The following is a 9,955-nucleotide window of genomic DNA, read 5'->3' as shown; positions in this document are numbered from 1 at the left end:
AATAAAAACTATTTATACACTACCATTCAAAGGTTTGGGTTTAGTGTGATCTTTTTAAATGAAAACAATTCATACAGACAGAAAAAATATTTATAATATGTAAGATTTTCTTTCATAGAAATTCTATTCAAAAAATTGTGATGGAAAATCACAATTACTGCAAAAATGTTTTAATTAATTTTAATTAATTTTGATTAAATAAAAGCAGCTTTGGAGAGCATAAAAGACTTAAAAACATAAACGCATAACAAAAATAACTTTATATTTGAATTTGTATACTGATTCAGAGATCTAAACATGCAAAAGTGAAATATACATGCACGTTTTTGTGCAAAAGACATTATCTTTTCAACTTTAATAATAGTTGAGGTTACAATCATTATGATATAGATTTTTTTGTTTAATATATATACAAGCATGCTTCAACATATTTTATCCCAGAGCTGAGACCCCTTAAGCCAGTCTCCAGACATGGACACCACAATAGTTATGTTGATTGGCCAATAGTATCCCTGCTCACAATATGCTAATTAACGTCAATGAATTATCACCAATTAGCTGTTGAATAAAAATGCTAAGAATGGGGTGCTCAAGTGAGCTCAGCTTCTTTAAGAGAGTGTGGTGGCCTAGTTATTTTAGGGTTTGTGTGATTAATTAGTGTGTGTTGCAGCGGGATACGATACAGATGGGGGTTTGGGGGTTGAGTGGCTGATGGTGAGGGATTAACCAGGCTTTTGACCTAAATAGCCCATCCCGAGCCTGGGGACAGGACAATGGGGGAGACCGGTCGAGCCCCACAGACATCGCCACCACGGCCAATTATCTATTGATTGGTGCTTTACTGTGACTGTGTCTTCTAACAGCTCTCTCACCAACACAGTCACTGACCATGTCACCTCTCATTAAGACCACAGGGACACTCGCTTTCACAAGTCTTTATGTCCACACATACATGGGATATACAATGCATGTGTTGTGTAAAATATGTGAAGAACACATTTACTTTACACCACGTACACATGTTCATGGCCTTGCGTTTGCTTTAGTTTATTTACCACAACAAAAACCTGAGAAAAAAAGAACACGTCCAAGGGTGAAGATTTTAAAGTCTGATGTGGAAAAACGGTCGTGACTTATTTAATTTGTTTATGGATGTCAAATACGTAATGTCAAATAAGTAATTTTTCATAAATAACAAAAACATTGACATTTTGTTTTTCTTTATTATTTAATTAAAATCTTAACTTTTTATGATTTTAAGATAAGAACGGTGATAATTCTGCTGTGCCTGTTATTTTGAGCATGATAAAGGAAGCTTTTTGTGACAGCAACTGTTTGAGCTTCATTATCTAACAAAGTGGCATCACATTGTGTTTACATTGACAGCGCATTAAAGCAGGCATCCTCAAAGCCTTTAACAACCCCACGGAGAAGACAGCTGACCAGGAGACAAAACTACAAGTGAAGGGTGCTCCATCTATGCTCCACCTGCTTTTCACATCATTCAGAACAATATTGCCATCTAGTGACAGCTTGCATTCACAAGATTCTAAACATAATGACACCATTTACATGAAAATATCATTTTAAAAATGATCTATCATTTGTGTTCTGAGTTGTTTAAATGTGTTTTATACACATATAACATAAATATATATAATATATATCAATTTTAATAATAATATATATATATATATATATATATATATATATATATATATATATATATATATATATATATATATATATATATATATATATAATTTTTGCTTTTGTGTTCTATAGCTTATGGCAAGGAAGGAGTGAAAATGAATTTTGTCGATCGGATCTTTGTCGGAGAGCTGACCAGTACGATAATGTGTGAAGAGTGTGAACATGTAAGAATTTCTCATATGTAATGTACAATGTCCACATAGAAAGCCAGATCACATAATTTGTTCCCTTTTTTTTAAACAATTTAGTGTGAACATGTAAGAATTTCTCATATGTAATGTACAATGTCCACATAGTTTTTAAATTTATACTATTAATTTAATTAATAATATATGCCTGTAAATTTACTGTATTATTAGCTGTAATATATTACATTTATAATATATGTGATGTGTAGATTATATATTTGTGTTGTGTAATATTGGTTTTAATGTGTGTTTTTGTGTATTTTTGTTTTTTTTTTTATTATAGTGTGTGTTATTTTTGTTGTTTTTGTTGTGTGTAACATGCTTATATGCTTAGATTTCCACAGTGAAAGAAGCCTTCATTGATATTTCCCTTCCCATCATAGAGGAAAGGGTGAGACCAGCATTAATTTATTGTTCCACAATTGTAAAACATCTGTTCCTTTATTTTATTTGCATGTAATATTCTGTCCAAGTTGTCTTGAATCTAGTGATGTCTTTTGAGGGTGTGTTGGTTTTCTTGCCCAGATCTCTAAGCCCACAAACCCTACTAGACTAGGGAAAAGTGGGCGGGAGCAAGATGGTCTGGCCTGCCATGATGACTCATCCGCTGCCCACTCACACGCCAATCGAAACAGCCGAAGGTTAAGTGGACAGGTAGATGGAGCCATTATTATAAAAGAAGCATTCTTAGTTCTTATACACTAGCGTTCAAAAGTTTGTAGTCTGTAAGATTTTTTAAATGTTTTTGAAAAATGTATCTTATGCTCACCAAGGTTCTATTTATTTGATCAGAAATACAGAGTACAAATAACAGTATTCTTTTAAATATTATTACAATTTAAAATAACTGTTTTCCATTGGAATATGTTTTAAAATGTAATATATTCCTGTGATGGAAATCTGATTTTTCAGCAGCCATTACTCCAGTCTCCAGTGTTACATGATCATTCAGAAATCATTCTAATATGCTGATTTGGTGTTAAAGTGCCCCTATTATGCCATTTTGATTATTGCCTTTCATACAGTGTGTAATGTATCTGTATGTGAATTTAAACAGTCGATAAAGTTGTAAAGCTGAAAGTGCATGATAAATAAAGTTATTATCTCCCAAAAGAAAGAATCGACTCTGAACAGCCTAAACGAGTCATCAGTACACGTCTACACGTCATTGTTTAACACATTTGCATAATATCCGCCTAGGTTCTACATTGGCCGGCTGTGAACAACTTGACCCACCCTCAAACACTGTAGCTTGTTCATGTCAAGAAGATGCTATGTCCTGCGCTGTGAAAGTAAATTCATTTTCTCTTTCACTTCTGGAAGTTTAGGCTGCAAAGAATCAGTGGTTAAAATCCATTTTAAATTTCCACTGTACCACAACAGCACAACCCCAATCTTTTTTTGTGTTCCCGTCATTTTACAACTGCTTAAATACTGCTTCTCTAATCTCGGGGAGTTCAATGTGGAATTCAAAAAACGCTTGTTCTTTAAAAGATGGCTCTGTACCCAGTTTATTTGGTCCAGCTGTCTACACAACCTGTTAGTATGATGAAAAAAAAATTTGTTTATATTTTCTGTTGAGCATTCAAAATAAGGAGCTATGGCAGTGGGCATATCGTTTCAAACATGCGCTATATGCAATAGACCAATCACAACAGACAGGGCCATCTGACCAATCAGAGCAGAGTAGGCTCATGGAAAGGAGGGGTTTAGAGTGACTGAATCTTAGAACTTTGAATGAAGAAGTGTTTTTTGACCTTGAATGCATGTAAACCTAAAACTCCCAAAACAATATTAGGAACCTTAAAAATTGCATAATAAGGGCACTTAAAAAACATTTCTTATTATCAATGCTGAAAACCGTTGTGCTGCTCAATATTTTTGTAGGAATCATGATACAATTTTTTTTAAAAACATTATTTTACTCTTTTGATCAATTTAATGCATCCTTGTAGAATAAAAGTATGAATTACTTAAAAAAAAATCTTACTGCCCTCTTCCTTGTAGAGTATGATTTTCCTTGCGTCATTGTTAATATTACGTTATGTTTGTTTGTGTGTTGATGCGCTCAGAAGCTGCAGGGTCGCCATTCATCCACTTCTCATGATGAAAGAGGTGCAGATTCGGTTTCTAGCCGACAAGAGGAGGAGCTCTATGTGGCTGGGCGTGGCCTGGCCAGTTACCGGGCGGATACAATGGGCAGCCAATCAGACTGCAGCGAGAAGGATTCCAACCTGCAGGACAGCAGTAACGATGCGGACAGCGAGGCCTCAGAGAGCGAATGGTCTCCACGGATCCCATCTGTGTCCAGTCATAGTAGCACATCAGATAAAGTCTCAACCACCACAACTTCAGCCTCAACAGCACACAATCTAAGTCTGAAACCTAACCTGACCCCGAGTCCCACTCCCCTAGCTTCCATTAAACCTCAGCAGGGCGGCGCTGTAGAGCAGCTTGTCAGCGCTGTGTCCAAGCTGGGCCTGGTGCACACTTCCACAGACACTCTACCTGTTAGTCACAGCCCAGAGGAACCGACCGAAATCCGGGAGAGAGACCATCAGCACCATCAAGGGGCCTTCCAAGCTCTCTGTCACAGTTACACCCCCAGCTCTAAAGAGTGTTCCGTACAGTCCTGCCTGCATCAATTCACATCTATTGAGCTGCTGATGGGCAACAACAAACTACTTTGTGAAAACTGCACTGAAAGGAGGCAGAGACCTATGAAGAGGAGTGGTATGTATGCGCGTACATATTATATATATATATATATTATATATATATATATATAGTACATATTATATATATATATCTATATATATATATTTGAATTTAGAATTTATTTGATCAAAATGTAGTGAAACAGGAATGTTTTTATACAATAAAAATTTACTTTATGCAATACAATAAAAAATTTATATCTTTAAGATGTAATTTATTCCTTTGATGGCAAAGGTGAATCTATAGAAATTCATTTCAATCTGGCAGTTTATGGATGTAGGACTTTATTTATTTTTCGATGGCTGTTAATCATATGTTGATCAGCATATGTTGCATAATATTTATGTATGTTTCAGATAAGAAGGCTGAGAAGGTGTACACCAGTGCCCGTAAACAGATGCTTATCTCGGCACTTCCTCCAGTGGTCACTCTTCACCTTAAACGATTTCACCAGGTCTGAATCCTCAGTATATGGCAATACGGTGGGGGGAATCATATAATCAAGTTATAGTCTTCTTGTGTGATGGCACAATGATTGACCTTTCTTTATCTTTGCAGGCCGGGATGAATCTCAGGAAAGTTAATAGGCATGTGGATTTTCCTCTTTTGCTAGACCTGGCACCTTTCTGCTCTGCCACTTGTAAGGTAGTGATTGGAGTTATAAATATTGGTAAAGACCAATGATTTATGAATCCGTGTACAGTATTGATTCAGTATTTATATGTGTGGCAGAACCTCGGTTCAGGAGAGCGTGTGCTTTATAGCTTGTATGGCATTGTGGAACACAGCGGATCAATGCGAGGTGGGCACTACGCAGCCTATGTGAAGGTCCGCACCCCCCAGCGTAAACCTGAACAGCGCCGGAACCAGTCAGGTACAAAGCCAGCCAGATAGAATACAGTTTCCATGTGCTCATCAATACGTTTCTTTGCAGCTGGTTCTGAAAGGCCTGAAAAACCTGTGGGTAAACAAAGGGTTGTCTGCATCTCGGCATTGGACCGCAACCTTGAAGACGGGGTTTGTTTAGTAAAGGCCAAATGGGATTTGTTTGTTGTTGGTCTATAGATGCATTCTTCTCCACTCTCTACTCAAGGAGAGAGCCTACCTTTCAGCAGCGTTTGGAACAGAGTAAAAAGCTCACGGAGGGCTGTGAGAAACGATTGTACAGACTCGGTAGTTAACTGTTGCAGTGCACATATTGAAGCTGAATTGTTGGTTAAAATAAAGGCTATACAAGCTCTAAAAGACTCGTTGAATGGAAGCAGGGGTTGAAAATTTTCATTTTTAGGACTGTTTAAAAGGCAAAAGTGCAAATGGCACGTCAAATCAGTAGGGATATGTAAATAGCTCCTGTAGTACGAGGAGGATTGATCCTCACATAAAAAAAATATTGATCTTATGAGTCTCAAACAAGTCATTTTTATTTCTTTATCATGAAAAGCTTTGAAATGGAGAAAAAAGTAGATCGCTCTACAGGAGACAGAGAAACATCATGTGGCATTATTTTATCTTTAAGAAAGGCAAAGCTAAATGTGGCATTTTATTAGAATAGGATTATGATTGTGATGATTAAGTTTGTTGTAATTAAAAGTTGTTTTAGGATTGATTGTTTTCTGTAATTTTTAATAATTGATAAATATGGTAATTGGATGTCTTGAAGTCAAGAACAATATTATTGATTTCAAATATAATGTTAAAAAGCTATAATACTCAAAATCAAATAATCAAACAAGTTTAGGAAAACAATGCCTGATGAAGGTCACATGACCAAAATGTTGCGTTAAAATATGATTTGCAGGCATTTGCAATGTGCAGGATTTGTCTGTTTCTATTAGATTATTTGCATTTCTTTATTCATACACACCTATATCTATGATTTACTAGGAGTTTAGTAAATTGCATTTTATTTATATCCTAAAAATTAAATAAAAATTAAATATTGAATAAAATATTAGAATTCTTTTAAATACACGTTACTTTGATTGATTCACATTTAATTTCAGCGTGTACAAATATTTATGATTACAAGTTTAATATTAGGTGTGATTAAAAACAATTATTTTTTTTTTATTTTTTTTGGTGAATACACAGCCATAAATTTGAATCAGCCCAACGCTATATATTTTTTAATACGGTATTGCATTGTTTTACATTTTCAAAAGCCCTTGTTTTTAAATAAATTTCCACTTAGTTGTGTTTGATGATGACAACTGATGACTAGTAGCACAATCTGGATTTTTTTTGTGGATGTTCCTCTTAATACCAATATCTCTTTGTTTTGTTTTTTTAGGTTCCAGAGAGGCCAGTTCAGCCCCACAAGGTCAGTGGGTGTATGTTAGTGACACCAGTGTACAGACTGTACCAGAGTCCAGAGTGCTGAACTCTCAAGCTTATTTACTTTTCTATGAAGAACTGCTATGATGAGCATGTGAATGCAAGATGATCCAGGCGAATGCAACAGGCAATATCAGCTCCGACAACAGCGAGCACTTACTGCATGAATATTATTACTGTATTTTAATGTACGAAGGATTCCATATACTAAAAGCTTGGACTTATGGCTCATTCATTACTCAAGGTGACCTGAATTAAAATTGGGAGCCATTATAATTGACGTAAAATAATATTCTGAATTTAAGTTATTAATGTTTTACAGCTAATATTTGAGCTTAACATTTTTTAGGGGGGGTGTTCATTTTGCAGGAGAAATTGCCAAAGTGAAATTAAGGATAAATATGTATAGAATATATAATATGAGAAGGAGAACTGTGCCAAAAGAGACCGTAACCTCTGTTGTGAAAGGGAAACCCAGCACAATATGCATCTGTTGCTTTCAGAGCCATTTAATCCCGTCATATCCTGCGCTGGATCACACACACATAGATGTGCAAACAACGTCATCATTTACTTGGAGACAGTTTTACATTCACACAGTTGCTTGACAAGAATATAAAAAAAATTTTAATTTGTTGATTTTCATTTATTTTTGCCTTAACTTTGGTTTGCTAGCTCAAGACTAATTTTCGGAATATTTTTGAATGTATCAATAGTTTGATTCATAGGATAAAAGTTGCTCCTCCTTTACATTTTTATGAATTTATAACTGAGATATAACTTATTTCTCAATATCTAATAGTTAAGAAGTTGGTGCAATATTCCTAGACTTTGCCTCATGCCTAATTGTTCTGTTTCAGAACTGAATATGAATAGAAAACTATTTTTTATCATTATTTTCCCCTCATGACTTCTGAAACTACAGTGCCTACAGTTCATGAGGTCTGAGATTGTTTTGCATGTCTTTAGTAAAGTATTCAATTCATACAGGAGTATAAAGAGAACAGTATGTGTATATACTGATTAGAAATACATAATTGTATGTAAAATATGTACTATTTATTCCATTTACTGAGCAGGTATTGTAACACCATAGATTTGTGTGGTGTATAAGGCTTCAGGGTTCCTCAGGCTGCTTTTTTGCTTGAATTTTGTGAATATAATCCAGTATAAATCATTTAAAATTATCCTTTAAATATATTTAGTTGAAGAAAACCTTTGAGTGGGTTTTTTTTTTTTTTGACAGATTTTCTATTTTAGTAAACATTAAATACAGAACATAACAAAAACAACAACAAAACACACGATCACAAAAAAAAAAAAAAAAAAAAAAAACTTGAGGTCTTACAAGAAATCAAGATCCACATTGGGAGAGCTTCTCTTGAGCCAACATTTAGTAACAGCTTTCTTACATGCAACCTAAATGGTCTTCAATAGAGAAAATTATCACTTTTGCACAAACCCTTTGGGGTAACCCCTAGGAACATAGTAGAAAATGACACATCTAAGTTAAAGCCTAGTACCCTGGACATTAATTGTCCCACCCTTACCCAAAAAGGGCTGAATCCTTTGAGTGGGTTTGAAATGTTTTGGGGTCCCTGGGTGCCTTGTCTCTCTTTCTCTTTCTGGAGATGTTGTAGGCCATTAGTATCCCCTGTCGCCACAAATCCCAGGATGCCATTTTTACTCTCTCCTTGGCTGAAGATTCAGCATGATGGGTGCAGAGGCGTGCTGTTTTAGACCATGTTGCTGACTGGTGAAGAAGAGGTGGGTGTGGAATCAGAAAAGGGCAACGTCTGAAACAATTGTGTCCTCCTCTCCTCATTCCATGACATTTGAATCAAGCTGTTAGAAGGTTATCAGTTATAAACGAGTGTATAAACGCCAACAAGAGTGCGCATGTCTATTTTTAAAGCAGGGCTGTCTTTCAGGGACGTTGTGCGAGTGATTTAATGTGAGTTAATGATAGGATGTGTTTCCCTCAGTCTGAACTGACAGAGAAACCTGGTCTGAGGGACGGGTGGAGCTGCTTTTGTTTTCAGAAGAACCCGTTGAATGTGAAGGGGGACATTCAGACATATCCGGGTGGAAAAGGGTTTTTGCTTTTCTTCATACCTTCAGGGCAGACATAACAAGTGGTTAGAGATGATGCTTGTTATCTTTTTTGACCCAGCTGTGTTTCTGGATTACTCTACAGCATGTAACCCGTTCTGTCACTCTTTCAAACGTGATTCTGTCTTTTACACGTGTCTGAGGCTGGGTGAAATATATTCCCTCTAACTGGACAGGATAGGATATCAAAGCTCTACTCAAGTAATGGCCATCTCATTTCTTGGTTTTGAACCAGCCCTACTGTATGCATTTATCGGCTATTAAAATGCCAGAGAAGATATCTGAAATGTTTGGTGTATCCAACTCTGTTGTACTTTTCAATTCTTGGTTTGTTGAAGGTTTGTCCTCAAAATTCCTTCATTCCACACAAGCTTCAGTAGCAATGTGGTATTGAATTGCTCCATTGAAATAGCAACAGTGTCTTTGAGACTAAATTAAAAATAAAATAAAAAATTACATTACATTCTTATAACAATAAATGTCTAGTATGTTCATTGTCACGGAGACTGGTTTAGAATTCAAACCCTCAAGCATCCTTCGTGGACAAAAGACAGATGCCGGATAGACGTCACAGCAGAGAAAAGAGACAATTGCTATATCCGTTTCATGGCGACTTTAAGAACCTTTGAATTAGATTCATCCCATCACAGACTTGATAACATGCAAATTTTGTATATGCAAAACAAATTACTACTACTATTTTACATTTTTATGGGCTATATAGGCTATTAATGATTGTTCCTTGATAGGTTCAGACAATTTCGGTTATTCTTCAGATTTTTAGTTCATATAGTGGGATCTTGATTTCACAGGATTATTATTTTTATTTTGGCAACAATAAAAAGTGTATTGAAAGTGTTTTTATTATTATTATTATTATTATGATCTTC

The 9,955-nt window shown here is 35.5% G+C and overlaps 1 protein-coding gene across 1 annotated transcript in view; it reads left to right on the top strand.

Moving 5' to 3' along the window:
* LOC109106114 (ubiquitin carboxyl-terminal hydrolase 45-like) overlaps nucleotides 1–8,168 on the top strand; it is a 31,101-nt gene extending 22,933 nt beyond the window's left edge. The window contains exons 9-17 of the mRNA XM_042771912.1: nucleotides 1,387–1,468; nucleotides 1,786–1,877; nucleotides 2,236–2,292; nucleotides 2,427–2,555; nucleotides 3,974–4,634; nucleotides 4,976–5,073; nucleotides 5,178–5,264; nucleotides 5,352–5,493; nucleotides 6,910–8,168. Coding sequence (XP_042627846.1) covers nucleotides 1,387–1,468; nucleotides 1,786–1,877; nucleotides 2,236–2,292; nucleotides 2,427–2,555; nucleotides 3,974–4,634; nucleotides 4,976–5,073; nucleotides 5,178–5,264; nucleotides 5,352–5,493; nucleotides 6,910–7,040 — 1,479 coding nt within the window. The 3' untranslated portion in view covers nucleotides 7,041–8,168. The remainder of the gene's footprint in view (nucleotides 1–1,386; nucleotides 1,469–1,785; nucleotides 1,878–2,235; nucleotides 2,293–2,426; nucleotides 2,556–3,973; nucleotides 4,635–4,975; nucleotides 5,074–5,177; nucleotides 5,265–5,351; nucleotides 5,494–6,909) is intronic.
* Nucleotides 8,169–9,955: the final 1,787 nt, after the last annotated feature.

Source organism: Cyprinus carpio, chromosome A16, assembly GCF_018340385.1.
Source record: "Cyprinus carpio isolate SPL01 chromosome A16, ASM1834038v1, whole genome shotgun sequence".
Classification (NCBI taxonomy): domain Eukaryota; kingdom Metazoa; phylum Chordata; class Actinopteri; order Cypriniformes; family Cyprinidae; genus Cyprinus; species Cyprinus carpio.
The sequence above is the reverse complement of the archived record's forward strand: the minus strand, read 5'-3'. Positions and strand labels throughout refer to the sequence as shown.